General features: G+C 41.0%; 1 protein-coding gene across 1 annotated transcript; it reads left to right on the top strand.

Moving 5' to 3' along the window:
* The first annotated feature begins 2,067 nt into the window (after nt 1-2,067).
* LOC111672548 (homeobox protein OTX2-like) lies at nt 2,068-7,514 on the top strand. The gene is made up of 4 exons (XM_023429984.1): nt 2,068-2,154; nt 4,852-4,949; nt 5,348-5,499; nt 6,026-7,514. Exons 2-4 carry the CDS (start codon nt 4,853-4,855, stop codon nt 6,653-6,655), a joined length of 879 nt encoding a protein of 292 aa, XP_023285752.1. The 5' UTR covers nt 2,068-2,154; nt 4,852; the 3' UTR covers nt 6,656-7,514.
* Nucleotides 7,515-16,659: the final 9,145 nt, after the last annotated feature.

Below are 16,659 nucleotides of genomic sequence, written 5' to 3'. Positions count from 1 at the left end.
AATGTTCAGTGTGGTTCTGTGCATGTTTGTATGTGTGTATCAGTGTGTAACAGATGGGGTGGGTTGAGTGGGCCAAGTCATTGATTTGACCTTGAGATGGACAGATGAACTGAACAGAAATGAGGATCTAGGAAAACTCAGAAATGACATGCTTAGATGTTAGATGATGATAGATAGATAGATAGATAGATAGATAGATAGATAGATAGATAGATAGATAGATAGATAGATAGATAGATAGATAGATAGATAGATAGTGCTGCTATTCTTTGCATTGCAGCCTGTATTATAAGGACAGTCAATAGAGTGAATGTTTACTCAGACTGTCAATAACTTATAAATATGTGATTCCAATTATGAATTTTTAAGAAAAAATTCTGAAGATAAAATCCCAAATAGCCACAAATTATTCTTATGATCTTTGTTATCATTTGTGGTCTATAACCATATTAACCAGTCCTGTGAGAGAGAAGTGTCTCGGTCCCACGATTCTTAGGCTTCAGTTCGTCTCCGCAGCAGCAGGAGAAACCGTGACTTCGTCAATTGGCCCGGAGACATGGGGAGGGCATATTGCCACAGACATTAACAAGCCACTTCACCTTTTTACAACCGCGGCCCCGTTTAGCTGAAATGCTCCCCAGGGCTATTAGATATCTTCCGATGAATTATATATCAGAGCTGAAGATGAAAGGACTCCGCGTGAGCCAAGAACATAGCTGTGGGACAACAAGGGGACCAGATACTTAAGCCCTGTCAGGCTGTTTGTTTTAGTATGATCGCTGAGGGAAAATGGGAAAACTCCACTTACAGTAAAATTGCATCGTTTTTTTTTTATCTTTATTTTTTTTATTTATTTTGAGAAAACTCTTTTAGTCCACCCCTTACCAAAATTAAAGGTCCTTATTAACGAAAACAACTATTCATGCAATCAAATTATGTATTTGCACGTAACAATAATGAGATGTAGCCTCCACATAAATACCATGGTATGGAGTCCATAGTTGGTATTGATTTCAGGCTTGTCTAACGACCCAGCAGCCTCACAGTCTGTTCATCTGGCATGTAGACTCCTAATTAGGTCTCTAACCTGCTGCTTGTTTGGGAGCATCAATCAAAACCTGCAGTCAGGGCTGATGAGGCCAGAGTTTCATCAAAAATGGTCATAGACCGGTAAGAAAATGACATTCACACTGAACTGGGATGATTTCAGCGAAAAGAGCAGAGCAGAATTGGCTCTATTGCTAATCCAGAACAGATTTTTTTTTATTTAATCCCAAAATGGAGAGAGCTCCCTGGACACAAATTGAGGTGGTGTAAGGGTGAGTGGTCGCTAAATCTACATGAAAGTAAATACTTTTTCAAGTGGTTCATGGTGGAGCCCAGACATTTTGATAAACTACACACAGGCCTACTTGTGGTGGGGGTGGGGGGTGCACAGCTTCACGAGCCACTTTTTTTTTTCTTCTTAAATCTCCTTTACAGGGTTACACAGAATCAAACCGTGACAGATCTCCAAGTTATTTTCACCTCTTGCTTGAGTTTTGCTTGCTCAGCTTATTCTGTCAAAAACAATCCGTAGCTATAGCTGCAGATTAACATCCTCTGACTCGTGCTGTTTTTCTTGGTATAAACCTGGGCCCATTATTCATCTTAACTACTGGGTTGATTGTCAAAATACAATAATGAAAATAATTATTTGGATTTTGCAGACTCGGTTGTGATTGGTTGTTGCAACACACCTGCACCTGCATATTGGCCTGTAAGAAGACTGTAAACACTTGGTCTTCTGATGAAAATAAAATGTACATACTCATAGCCTAATTGCTGCTGAATATAATGACTTAAATATTTATCTTGTCCCTAAATAAGACATGTTAGCTCTTTACAATCAGAGGGGCCACTGATGCTTTGGAGCTGATGTTTCCTCCAGCTGCAGCCTCCTCTAGCACCTCTGCCCATCATATTTCCTCTCATTTCCATTGGTTGTTAAACTTCCTCACAGTCTCTCTCTCTCCATAAATACCGAGCATCTCTTAGTATTATCCGCATCCAACAAGCTTACCCGGAGGAAACTAATCAAAGCCGCTTCATAAAACCTCTCTGCTCTGCCGTACTGAGGCGTTTGGGTGGAAAAAAAGGCTTTTAAAAACGCAAGTAAGTTACTTATTTCACTTTCGCTGTTTAATTGTTCTGATACTTTTCCTGTGAATTATATTTAGGAGATTTTTTTTTATGGACTGTGGAAGCCAACGGGAGCTGTGTAGATGGAAATGCAGATAGCCTACAGGGAGGTAATTGAGGAGGCGTGTTTAAAAGCAAACTTTTCTCCCTCTCGCCTCCGTGGGCTGCACAGCGGAGCTGAGGTGCATTCAACCGGCTAATAGCGGGACAGTGGAGCAGTCCACAAGTTCAGATAAAACACTCTAACTGCTGGATGTTTGATTACAGACTCAGCATGTCGAGGAGGGGCGTGAATCCACCTGAAGTCAAGTTGCAGGTTGACCGATTTGCTTAATATAAAGTCGTGGCCTGTATTTAAATTTTAAATTAGTTTAAAGGCTCAAAAAATGTTCATATTCTTTAATATTATTTTACAAATGAGTTCAGTGTTGATTTTTTATAGCTTGTCGATTTTTATTCATTGCTGAATTTTGAGGATAACGAATTAGCAAAATCTTTTTTAAATTAATATTAAACGTTCACAAATGCAATACACACATACAATAGGTCCCTGGACCGCAATAATAATACTAATACTACTACTACTAATAATATTTTTGATAGTCCATATGAGTGTGCATGTGTCAGTTTAGGAAAGTGAGTGGTGGGGTTGGTTGTGTTGGGGTTGGGGGGTGGGATGGGAGGGGAGGGGGGTTGTCTGGCAGTCAGCTGGTCTGATAAATACAATGCCAGTCTTTGTTTTATTTTCGTGACGCAGAAAATTAAGGAGGCCTGAATGCGGAGTCGTGGCTGGCGTCCTGTAATCAGGCCAGCGCGTGCCGTCCGGATTATCTCGTTAATTTCTTACAGAAAGAAGAAGAAGAAGAAAAAAAAAAATCTCTTGTAGCCAATAATAATTAATGGCTGGGCAGGGTATTTATTATTGAACGGATGTGGAGCAACCGGTAGCCGGGGGTGAAAAAAGTGACAGATTGAGTATAGGAGTGTCCGTTATTGGCTCTATAAAAACGAAGGGTCAGGCTAGAGAGGGGCGCACCCTGGGGTCCTGGGAACTTTATTCTACAGGTAGGTGTCACTGGAAAACGTTACGAGAGGCCTCAAACAGCAGCATATGGTAGTAAGCCTAATTAGCTATTACAAAAAAAGAGTTAGTACTAAATAAGATAAGAAAAAATAAACATATTTTTTGTGTTTTATTTTTCTCCTATTATTGTGCCTAACAATGTCCTTATCCTCTGAAGAAAACTAGTTCAGTATATTTAAAATTGCGTATGATTCTGGTAGCTACCCTACTTATACTTGTAAAACATTTACTGATTAATATCTTATGATACATGCTACATATATATTTAGCCTATATAATATTTCTATATAAACTTACACATTCTTCTCAAATGATGTATTAATTTAGGCTACATCTGCTACTGCAGTGTCCCGATTGTCCTAGATTTACGGATGAAATGTTTTATAATATTTCTATAGGAACAAAATATCGCTTCTTTCTGTGTCTTAGTAAATGTAATTTAGGCTGCATCGCTTATTTTTCTTTCAGTGTAAAAGTTTGAATTGTTGCTGTTATTTTAATAAGACGTCCATAACACCTCGTTCAGATACAGCGTTCACTAATGGAGCAGAATATATTCTCAGGTTAAATCTGAGACTTCTTTCCTGTAAAGTTTTATGTCAGGACCTGGAGACAGATTTAGTGGCCATCTCCTTGTTTGTTTAGATTAAGATGAAGTGCTCCTCTCTAATCAACACTTCTCGACAGTCTCACCTTCCAAATCTAATTACCGGGAGCGATTCATTAGTGAAGGAGGGGGAATCGCCCCAAGGAGTGTCAATAATATGTCAGCATTAGCCTTCACTTTGGGGGAATACCTCCATGTTTCTAATTATTTGGTAAAGTTGTCCTTCGTATTATAATGTCGTTACATTTGAATGTACAAGGGTTTCGGTGGAAACAAACAAAAGGCCCGAGATATAGAAATGAAGATGCTGAGTTGTATTTGAATGAGCGCTCAGTTTGCAGTATTGGCTTCTTTGTTTGTTCCCTAAGGTCTTTTGTTATCAGCATTACTTATCCGTCAACAGTGGGCTTTGTTTCTGCAAATGGCCCCCCAATCAGCTGTCTATTTAGCTTCGCCTAACCTGTGGGTAGGATATGCTAATTGAGAGCCCGGTTGGGGCCCAGCGAGTGTGCGCATTTTAACGACAATGTTTTGTTTTGGTGGTACTAGAAGAGGAGTGTGTTGGGGGGTAAGAAGGGGCGGGGTTATAGTAGCAGTTAGTGTGTGTGTGTGTGTGTGAGGGGAGGGGGGTGGGGGGTGATGGCGTAAACGCCTGTTAGCCAGACAGAGCATCCTGAGTCCAGCAGGGACAGCTGGGGGTCTCCACTCGGCTTTAAGAGCCCTGCGAGTCAGAGGACGCCCACTTCTGTAAACCCACCGCGGTGCGTAAAGGCTGCGCGTAAAAATCAGCGGACAGAGATAAACCTGAACATCTTTTAAAAGAAAATCCAACACTTTTTCTTTTCCCTGTTTTGTGCCCTGCTTCAGCTCGGTCTGGGTCAGGTGATTCACCAAACGGAGACGCGAGAGGATTAAAACGCTATTTTCTGCCCTGTTTTTCTTCTTTCTTCTCATCGGTGCCCCCTCGTCCGGCCGCCAGCATGATGTCCTATTTGAAGCAGCCGCCGTACACCGTGAACGGACTGAGCTTATCTACCTCAGGAGTGGACCTGCTGCATCCTTCAGTCGGATACCAAGGTAATACACCGCAGGCTGCAACCACCTAAACAGACAAATACAAACAGAAACCAGGTTGTCTGGATAGTTTATGAGTGTATGTGTGTAAATAACCTGGAGGTGTGCAGAAATGCAGTTAGTTGCAATGATCAACACAGGTATCACATCAACCAGGCCTACTGGATTATAAATGACTATTTGTAGGGCTTTAATTATTCATAACCAAGGCCTCATTATAACTTGTAGAGCCTTTATTTGTGTCATTTATAAAGCAGGTTCACACATTTAAGATTATATCTGACAATTGTTTAGAATCAAGTTACAGAAGTTGGTATATTTGAAATTAGCTGACGCTGCAAGATGTCTTATTTTCATTATCACAGTTTTTTAATCTCTCTTCTTTTTCTCCTTCTCCTCAGCAACCCCTCGCAAGCAGAGGAGAGAGAGGACGACCTTCACCCGGGCCCAGCTCGACGTGCTGGAGAATCTGTTCGCCAAGACTCGGTACCCTGACATCTTCATGAGAGAGGAGGTGGCCTTAAAGATCAACCTGCCGGAATCCAGAGTGCAGGTGAGGGTCCAACACAAATACCTGAACCACACAGTCCATTCATGGAAAGTCTTTAATTGTTAGTTTGCCCCGCAGAGAGGTGAAAGTCCACTTCAGGGCAAAGTGTCCTCTTCAGGGGAAGTGTTAATAACAGTCACATCATTCATCGTTTTAATTGAGTCCCATGTGAATTAGGTTATGAACTCACTTTATAAATAACCCACTTTTCTACTTTCAGAATATATTCATAGAGTGACAAACTATAAAGCCTGTATGTAGCCTGTAAACTAATTGTAAAACAATGAATATAGTTTGAAAAAAAAAAACATAATTTTCTGAGATCAATAATAATATTTATTTGATTTGGCTTTGTTATCACTGGAATATTTAACTCAGCTATTTTTCCATTCATCATCCGGCTACACTGCAGGGTTTGTGGAGTAGGCCCCTACATCTTTAATTATAGAAACAGTAAAAATAATATTTACAAACCTTAAATTGTCTTACAGTTCAGTAACATTAATCTAAACGCATTTTTTCGTTGCAGGTATGGTTCAAAAACCGACGAGCCAAACACCGTCAGCAGGCCCAGCAAACCCAAAGTGGAGTCCAGAACAAAACTGTCAGCAGGCCGGTGAAAAAGAAAGGCTCTCCGGTCAGAGAGGCCAGCTCAGAGAGCGGAGCCAGCGGGCAGTTCACGCCGCCCTCCAGCACCTCACTGCCGGCTGTGAGCAGCAGCGCGGCGCCGGTGTCTATCTGGAGCCCGGCCTCCATCTCCCCGCTCTCTGACCCGCTGTCTACCTCCTCCTCCTCCTCCTGCATGCAGCGCTCTTACCCCATGACCTACACCCAGGCTTCGGGCTACAACCAGGGCTACACGGGCTCGTCGTCGTACTTCACCGGGATGGACTGCGGCTCCTACCTTTCGCCTATGCACCACCAGCTATCCGCCGCGGGCACCGCCATGAGCCCCATGGGCAGCAACGGGGTATCCAGCCACCTCAGCCCCGCGTCCTCCCTCTCCTCGTCGGCCTACGGAGCGGCGGGGCTGGGCTTCAGCGGCGCTGCAGACTGCCTGGACTATAAGGACCAAACAGCCTCATCGTGGAAGCTCAGTTTCAACACGGACTGTTTGGATTACAAAGACCAAGCAGCGTGGAAGTTTCAAGTGTTGTGAGAGGAAAGAATTAAAAGGGACAATTTTCATAAACTGCAGACTTTACAGGCAAGTAAAAGCCCCGAGGTTGGGAGCAGCAAGTGCGGCGCTTTTCCACAACTAGGCCCAAACTTCTACCTCGGGCAGAGCAGAGCCAGCCTGTTGTCTCACTGGTTGGGTTAACTTATTGAACATTCAGACTGACTTCTCCCCAACTTTGATCAAGGACACGGAACAAATTTGTTGACCAAAAGGAAAAAAGGATCAAGAGAGAAAAAGATCCAAGCCTAACTTGGTTGAGTTTGAGGAATAGGTCAGGTTTTTCTTTTAAGCTCCTTAAAGGCTCCCCTCTCTTCTTTTTCTTTTTTTTTTTTATTTTGTTGGCACGCTGAAGGACCCCTTTGATCAAAGCGTTGTGCATGAGTGTGTGTGTTGTAGAGAGAGTGTGTGTGTGTGAGAGAGGGCAGCTCTGACATGAACGTGGATGCACTATTTAATTTATGAGAAATATGTTTAAGACTAGTTATAAGAGACAATCAGTCCGTTTGCGTGTGCTCATAAATGTCCCTTATGTGTTTTTGGATGATTAATTTTCCCCTGTTAGTTTTTTTTTATTTTTTATTGTGATTCTTTGTACTAGCCTACCTGTATGCAATTTTGCTTCGCACCACAAACCCAGCTGTGAATTTGATCATTTTATTTCCATGTCTCGGGTGTTAAATGATAAATTATTATAAGGACATATTAGTTGAATGGAATAGGGAGTGCAGGGTAAATTAAGCCAGCAGCAAGCAAAGTTCATTTGTAAAGTGCGGTGAGAAGGCCACAAACACTAAATAACAATAAAGACCACTTGACCTGACCCAACTCTGTGGCTGCATCTGCAAATCTTCTGTGTTTATTCCTGCACTACACACAACATGTCAACACGCCTGCTGCAGTTCACCCTCATGTTCCACAGTTTTTGCTTCGGCATTAATCTTTTTGACCCAGCCCTACATCAAAAGTGTCGGTTGTGTCAAATTAGATGCTTTGCGAGAAAAGGTCAATCATTTCGCTTGTGATCATCACTAAAATGTCATTATATTTCCCTCCCGTTTAACCGCTACATCACTGCCCGCGAAGTGCATGATTTCTGACACATGTGCCCGGGCCGGCAGGAATGTGAATTATGGGAGAGCTATGTTAATCCCGCCTCATAAAGAGGATAATCCAAAATTTTGCTCTTTGGCTGAGGGCGCACACTGAGGCCGGTTCACACGGAGAAAATGTGAAATGAGCTCTGCTGCTTCAGAGTCCACAGGCAAACACGAGTTTAAAGTCAGGTTAATACAAAAGGAAACAGCACAGATGCAAAACGTTGAAACAATATCTGCTGAGGCCCACGTGTTGGGTACATTTGTGATCATATAGTGTGAAAAAAACTACAGCTAAAGCCACATATTTTCAGAAAACGTCAATAAAGACAACACGAAGTGATTGAGATGAAACAGCAGCTATCAGATATAAAAGCACATCAATGAAATATTATATCAATGATCATATATTGATGATATTAAAATCATATTCAGCTTCACATTGTTTTTGTAAGCCTTTATTTTTAATCCACGCATGATGAAGGAGTCAACGCAACAAACTCTATCAAAATCAGTTTGTCAGAACCAGGCATCTGTGATCAGTCCTGTTTGGCACAGATTTGTGAATGGGACATAAAACCAAAAACCAAACACCTTTCTGAGATTTAAGAGGCGAGAGCAGCTGTATGATCCAGGGGATCGTGCATGGATTAAAGAAGAAGAGGGAGGCTCGTGCTATCGGTCTAATTAGGATGTGACAAGAGATGTCACGAGGCTTCTTAAAACTCTGCCGTGACTTTTTGCTGCCGTTGAAGCGCTTTGTTGCGCATTTGACCCCCAATTAGCACCAATAACGCAAACAATTACAGAGCAGCACACAGCTGACTATTGTCTGAAGGGTGCAGTCCATTAAACGCCAGTGTGAACTGAGCCTATTGTACTTTTTAATTTTGATGTGTAACACTGAATGGGCCTGATGCGTTTTTAATCGCTTCAATCAGAAGATTCGGAGCTGACACAGGTCTGAACATGTGAAATCACGCTGAAAATCAAAACCTAAAATCTTGACCTAAAGAAACACAAAGAAAAGAATAAGACACATGAATAAATAAAAATAAAAATAAAAACCCTTACGATAAAGCTGCTGCAAAACTAATGTGCAGTTGAAGAAGAATACAATGATTCATATGAAAAACTACATATATGTGCAATGTTGGATCGGCTATAATTTATGGGGAGAAATCCTTCAGTCCTGTCCAGTGGTTGTAGATGAATAACAATAACACAGTCAGATCAATGTGTCCATAAAGATTACAGTCCTTACATTTTATTCGTGACAAGTTCTGGGATGAAAAAATCACAGTGACAGTCAAATAAAACGTGCCCCTAAATAAACTGAAGTCTGTATTTTTTTTTTGTTTAATTTGCATGTTTTTTGTCCTCTAAATATTTTCTTTTTCTTGATGCCAGAATCATATTCAAAGCCTCAAGAGCTTCAGTAATAAACGTCGGCAGAGAGCAGTAAGTCAGTCGTCCTGCTGCATGAGGACCCGGGGCCCCCGAGTATCTATTCGGTTTTAATTAAGCACAAGCGGCACTAAAGGGGACATATGGATCCGGCAGACGCGCTTCATTAATCCTCTCATCGCATTTGAGGATGTTAAACAATAATAATAAAAAAAAAAAGGGCCTGGGAAGCTTCTTCTTGGCCGAGGCGACCGCACATTTTGTCGACCGCCGTCTTGAGGCAGGGCTTCCCCCCCAAGGGGCACCACTTCACCGCGGCCAGGGATTTCCAGGTTTCCCCACCGGCGGAGAAGGGGACACGAGCTCCACTGGAGGGGCGTCTCGCTCCTGCTCCACGGCCATAGACCCGGTACTCAGAGACCGCAACACTCGGTACTCCTGCCCGGCCGGTTATACAGTCATAAAACGAGAGGAGATAGTCATATGTTTTTATGTCATAATAACGAGCCAAAACAAGTTACATAAGAGGCTACTGTGTCTATCAGTGTTTAACCGACTGAGCTCAAAGCCATTTTAAATTCTCATGGTCAAATAGGTCTCGACACTCAAACAACAGCAATTCCTATACGCCCTTAACTTTTTTTTCCCAAGACCTCTTAGCCTATAATAATCTTTATTGTCCAGTCACTAGGCTTCTGTATTGCACTATAGGGCACTATCATTGTAGGCTACAGTGTACATTCAATACAAATTAAGGTCCGACTTGTAGGTCAGTCTCTATTACAATTTATTTACAGTTTCTTTTATTCTACTGTTTATTATGATTTTTTTAATATAGTGTTTTGCTTCTCCATTCCTCCTATCTATTTGACTGTTGAAACATTGCACTTTTCCACTGGGATTAATACACTAGATATAAATCAATTCATATAAAAGTTGAGTGAGTCTATCTATCTATCTATCTATCTATCTATCTATCTATCTATCTATCTATCTATCTATCTATCTATCAAGTAATCATCCACATTTTTTACTGCCAGTATCTTACACCTCTTAACATTTCTGTCAAATAGAAATTCAATAAAAGCATAAAAGCTTGTTACGCATCTGAAGCCACCAAAATCCACGTGAAATTATTTCAGAATGGCCTGGTACCAACAAAAACAACAAAAAAACATACCCAGCATCCTGTTCTTACCGCTCTTTTTGTAGTCAGCTTAAGTTGACCAGAACATTAATGAATAGTGCTATTTTTCCCCAGTCAGACCAATACAACAGGCCTATTGGGAACAGACCAATATGTCAATTAATGTCTGGAAAAACGAAAGGCATGACACAAAACATCAACAGATGTTTATTTAAGAATTCATGATTCAAACAAGCCTATCAGGGTTAATTTAACTAGGTTATGCTATTATCAGCTGCACCATGTCACTGACAGGCATATGACTTCTTTTTTTCAAGAATAAAGAATTAGTGGCAGTAGTGGGGCAACAGGGCAACACTCATCCACATTTGAATACAGTATAACTGCCATTTGGTAAAGTGGGATATGGACCTGATTTCTCTACAGCAGCTGCATGAAAGATAAGCACAAGATAAACCGAAGAGATTTTCTTTCATAAAGAAAAGAGCATTGGAGATAAACGGCCAATTTGTTGGTGAGAATATAACTGAAGACTATTGTTATGCATAAGTATGTGTCCTACATTCCCAGAGAGACCTTGTCTATCACATATCAACACAGCAACACATACATAATTCATCTTCAACAACAAGTCATGGAATCTCATTTAAATGAATGAAACAATAGCGTTTCTGTACTCCTGTCAGACTGGCGGTTGAGGAACGTTTCATGACCCTCTGTATCCGTGTTAAGCCATGTAATGTTTAGAGTGATTTCATCTCGAGGATTACACAATTTGATGAGATTAAACTCAGTTCTATCAGATGTGCACACTAAATGTTGCAATGTGACGTTTTTATGGGATTTAAAGCAACGCAAAATGTTCTTTTAATTGCTCCAAACACTAGACTAGAGGTTAACTTTACAATTAGCTTTCATTTACACCTACGTTATTCTGGTGCAAATGCTCACAGAAAACTCATTCAGCTCTAATGTAGAAAACGCTGTTAGACGTGGAGATAGTTTCTTAAAGAAGCCTGAAGTTCAGAGTGAAGCAGAGCTCTGAATCGTAAATGTTGCTGTTGTTTTGGTTGAAAAAGCTCAGCAGTGGTGGAGGAAGTACTTAGGCCCTATTAGTTTGTTAATACTGTTGCATCGATGTATAAACAGCATTTTACTGCCATAACTGGTCGACATGGAGCTAGTTTTGACTTCTTTAGTTCTCCTGCACAAATTTGTTTTTGGGACTTTGAACTGAATTTTTTCTTTTGTGTGAAAGATTGGATAATTTTACATCTTTGAGCCGCTGACAATCATTTAAATAAAGCAACATAGTAGAACTAACTCTCATAGACATTTGAAATGCGATGAGGGGCCCCGGCTAAATGCTGCTTCATTGTGAGGGGTCTCAAGCTAAAAAAGGTAATTTACACACATATTTATTGTATAACTAAATATATGTTTAAATGGAAACTCGTGTATTTAAATGAGTAATGTAAAAGTAGGCAGTACCTAGCTGTCAGATAAATGTGATGGAATAAAAAGTACAATATTTCCCTTTGAAATGTGGTGGCGTAGAAGTATAATCTAGTATAAAATGGATTTAAAGTGTAATTTATTGTAATTTTATTCATCATTATATATTTTTATATACATTTTTGAAGAGGTAATTTCTTGTTCTTTATGAATAAACAGAACATTAGTGATAATGTATGCAGCCGGTCAAATTGTTGTTAATCGTGAGTATATCAAGAATAATAGACTGTTTGACGGCGTTGTTCTACTATTCACTCTACTACATGTTGTCAGGTGCCCAGGGAGAGTTTGGTGCCATTGTGGAAGGAATTGGGATCATGGGGCTGTGAAGTATGTTTATTTATTTGGCTTCCTTCCAATTATGAGGGAAATACAGCAGAAAATGCTGGACCTCCTGAGTGCTGCTTCAATAATAATAACCGCTTTCACCTTCTGTTGATGCTATTTTTGTGTTGAAAACATGGCACACTGCATGTTTTTAATTTCCCAGAGTCCTGTGACAGACCTGGTACTGTTTGATTTTTCTTTGTCATCTTTTTGAATCCTGCAGGCAAAGGAAACCACGATGAGCACAGGCCTCGTTCATAATATGTACATTAATCTCACCCAGTGATAACTCAGTTTGGTACAATTAACTGATTTCCAGACTTGAGCCTGTTATGAATCTATGCAAACCTCATAAAGACAACACTAGTGAAATATTTCACTAAATGACCCTTGAATATTTCCTATAATATAGGATTTGAGCTGGGTGTCTCCACCATATGGCTGGTGGTGAAGCTGTGAGCCAAAACATCAATAATGCTGAGATATTGTTATTCGATGGAATACAGCAGACATATGATGTACGCACACAGACATAGAGCAGAAAGCTGATTACAGGTTTAAAGAAAATCTGGCATATGTAAAAAAAAAAAATGAAATGCCATTAGAGAATTAATGCTTTACATTTTTATAAAGTTAATGCCTAGTTAATGTTTCTTTCTTCTTCCTTTTTTTTTTTTTTTTTTTAACATCCATTTAGCTTCAGGACCTTACAACCCTGGATTATGTCAACAGTGGACATCCAGCCAACAAAGCACTCCTGCCCTTATGAGAACAGACCATTAGCAGGGGGAAAAAAAATCATAAATCTACTTATAAGAGGAACAGATTACATGCATTTAATGGCCAAATTTACATCCATAAGCTGAAACTAAAAGCATTTGACGCAAACAGATGATTGCAGGGAGCTTTGTCGAAGAAGCTCCTATATGGAGCACATAAGTGTCGTTGAGGAGGCAGGCGTCACAGAAACTATAAAATCACAATAAAATCACTTTCACACCTCCACAGTGGATGGCTGTCAGTTTATTCAGCAAAGTTTGATCCAAAGTGATCGATCGGAGGCTGTCTGTTATTGGTAGGCTGTCTTGAAATTGGGAACAAGGAGCACTACAGACTGTGAATCTGTTCATATTTCTAATTATTCATCCAAATATGAAAGTTTATTATTTATATACGTAAAAAAAAAACAGTTTTATTACACTATCTAAACAAAACAGTGAGCAAAACCTAATTTTAACATTGTATTGTAATGTCATGTTTGTCATGTAAACAGCTAAAATAGCGACAAATATAAATATAATAATCAGCACATACATGGACATTAAATAACTGCATTACAGCAGGATTTATCTCAGATGTTTCCACAGACATTTGGAAATATCCACTGTAACAATGTGTCACCATTGTAATACACTGCAAATTACATAAATTTAACTGACCGAGGTTGCTGTTCTCTATGATTAGAAAAAGATATTGGCCACAAACAAAAATCTTGACTCAAGGTCCACTTATTCGCTTTTTTCGAAAGCTTTCATCAGCATCTCACAGTCTTCCTCAGCAAATGATTGATTCAGTTGTCATGGAGCTCATGCTGATGATCATCAGGAAAACTATTGTTTTAATTATTAATCAATTTCTGCAAACTCAAACACAAACAACAAAGCTCCAAATCAAAAAGCAATTACTTCTCTGACAAATATACAAACTCATAGCAAATAGCAAATCTAAATAAGGTCACATCAGTGCCAACAGCTCGCTATGTGGACACGCAGAGACCTCAACTGCCAAACCTCTCCTGTACTGCTGTTACAATGCAAAGGCCAAAGGTCAAGGGGGCCTCCCGTTGCTTGTCAATTCAACGGTACAGTGCAGAAAACCTTATGAAACCACATGCGAGTTCACCTCTACTACAATTAGAGAGAAGTGGGACACGAGCCACAGAGAGGAATACAACCGCTGGGCTTCAGGAGAGGCCTCATGACGACCGTCTCCTAATTTCCACTGCGTTACTAACCTTCCTCCTCACTCTGCCTCTCTCTGGGCAGATGGAGAGGTAGTGCAGGAGAGGAGGATGGATGCAGAGTTTGTTGACAGATGCCTCTCTCCGTGCCCCGCCTCGGCTCGGCCCACCTGTTAAGGGCAGCAGTGAGCTCCTGGAGGCGAGCGTGTCTGTTGCGGACACATGGAGGGAGGTGGTGGCTGGGGAGGGGTGGACTGGAAATGCTGGCACGTGCTTCTCTGCTGAGATCCTTCCCCAGTCACAGGTCCTGCACCAGGCCATGAGTGCTTGTGTGTATTTGTGGGCATTAGGTGTGGGTGACTGGGTGCAGGCGAGTGTCTATCAGTGTTTCCTCTCCCCTGCGATAATATAAAGCACAAAATGTGGAGCAAGCATGGATGTGTTTATGGGTCTGTGGATCAATAATATGTGTGTGAGTGTGTGAGTGTGTGTGTGTGTGTGTGAGCGTGTTTAAGGGAGCAGGAAGAGTGTGCCCTCTCTGCACCCCCACAGCCGCCACACGCCTGGCCACCTGCTCTGGGATTAGAGAGCATGCGGATTACACGCGTCACAATGGAGATACACAAACACAAATATGCCCTTGGCCAACAAAGGACATAACACACACACACACGCACTGGACAGCCTCATCGCTAATCGCTTTTAGCATCTTCAATATTTTCATAGTTTGGGAAATAATGGCTTCAGACGCAATGCATGATATGGCAGATGACATGTATGTTCATGTTGACAGACGCTTTTAGGTGCAGGTGGCACAGTTGCAGTCCTGAATGACTGATGGGCAGTTTGTTTGACTTTTATTATTCTTATATATCTGTTATCGACTTTTATGATTCTTATGGCACCATAGACGGCACTTATTGTTTCAGTGGGTTTAACGAGTGTGTGTGTTTGTGTGTGTGCTGCCCAGGGAGGTGTTTTGCCGTGCCTGCTCCACGGTGACCCATAACAGGTCCGCTGTCCTACTTTTCAACCATAAAAACATAGTGACGTCAGAACGGAGAAACCAACAGGCGACCCTGACCATGAAGCGCCCACAAAACAACGTCACCATTAACAAGAACAGCATGGACAACATCAACACAAACAACTATTGTCAGCTCTTAGGTGTTATTGAAGGTCTCATGCTCTAAGTTACTACAGAAAGGGTCAACTAAAAACTCAAAAAAGGCCTTAATCTACACATCAGATTGACAATATCACATTTGCAAACTAACCATATTATCACTACATGTCTGAGCCAATTCACCAGCAATATGCAGCCTGTAAAACTCTTCTTCCATGGTATTGGATATTTCAGCCTCTGCGGCATCAACTTCAACCGTACTTTTCTTGCCCCGCTTGCCCCACAAAAGAAATTCATGAATTGCTGTTTTAAAAATCCAATCAAAAAAGGCAATGGATATATACTGAAAAATAAATAAACATAATAATAAACGATAAACTAGATGTAGATTGAGCAACAAAAAATGAAAAAAAAAGCTTCTTACGAACAAGTTACGCAACATTGATTTGAATCCATGAAATGGAAGCTACTGTTGATTTGTTATTTTCAAATTAGCTTCAAGCACAGGTTGTAGTTTCATGGCTTATGGAGGATGCTAGCTATTAGCGTAATTTAAGCTTTTTAAATTTGGCAAGTAATTTTTCACATACGAGCAGGGACATGAATGAAAAATGTCAGTAGCGATGAAGTACAGGAAAAGCAATACTACAAACATCATCTAACGGCTTGAGAGTAGCCATCAGTTGCTTGCATGTAAATTTAGTAGTCATCAGTGTAACACTTGTTTTTGTATGCATGATGTAATTCACAGCTTCAGTGTCATCTAAATATATTTTAATGACATGACTGAACTAAACCTATCACAGACATTACAGTAAGGTGATGTAAACGGATGCCAAGATCCTGATGTACAGCCAAAAAATGAACTACAAAGCTCTGAGTGCTCAAGGACATTTTCCAAGTTTGACCGTCTTACACTGTTGGATGGTGGTGAAGAGCACGTGGGGGAGGGGGGGCTCCTTTCGGCTTGTGCCTGTAAATTCAGTGGTGGTGGGATGTTTGGGGGAGATCTTCTGGAGGAGATCCCCCTGTTTCCTCGCCTCCTTTTGCCCCACGGGGTCGGTGGGTTTGTTTTGCTAATGACCCCATCCCGTTATGACCTCATTCAGTTTGCGCTCAGTAATTGGTGGTACACTGAAACACTGTGGTGTCGGGGGAGGGGCTCACACGCCAAGGGGGGGCCATCCCATTGTAAACATTCCTCCCTGACAAATAAGGTATTGTTATTGATGATTAACGGCAATGAGGGGTACTCACTGTGTGTGTGTGTGTGTGTGTGTGTGTGTGTGTGTGTGTGTGTGTGTTTGGACAGGGAAAAGGATAATGAGGATGATGTAGGTGATGAAAGATAATGACAAGTGAGGTGTTACCACAGATTAATCTCAGCATGGAGGGAAGTGACAGTGA

This window comes from Seriola lalandi, unplaced genomic scaffold, assembly GCF_002814215.2.
Source record: "Seriola lalandi dorsalis isolate HSWRI2012SDOR001 ecotype SW California unplaced genomic scaffold, Sedor1 jcf7180002054901, whole genome shotgun sequence".
NCBI lineage: Eukaryota > Metazoa > Chordata > Actinopteri > Carangiformes > Carangidae > Seriola > Seriola lalandi.
The sequence above is the reverse complement of the archived record's forward strand: the minus strand, read 5'-3'. Positions and strand labels throughout refer to the sequence as shown.

What these genes read in the sequence shown, in the direction of transcription:
- LOC111672548 (XM_023429984.1), top strand. Translation starts at nt 4,853, where the DNA reads ATGATGTCCTATTTGAAGCAGCCGCCGTACACCGTGAACGGACTGAGC. An exon ending in TCCTTCAGTCGGATACCAAG is followed by an intron (nt 4,950 to 5,347) that starts GTAATACACCGC and finishes CCTTCTCCTCAG; the next exon opens with CAACCCCTCGCAAGCAGAGG. An exon ending in TGCCGGAATCCAGAGTGCAG is followed by an intron (nt 5,500 to 6,025) that starts GTGAGGGTCCAA and finishes TTTTCGTTGCAG; the next exon opens with GTATGGTTCAAAAACCGACG.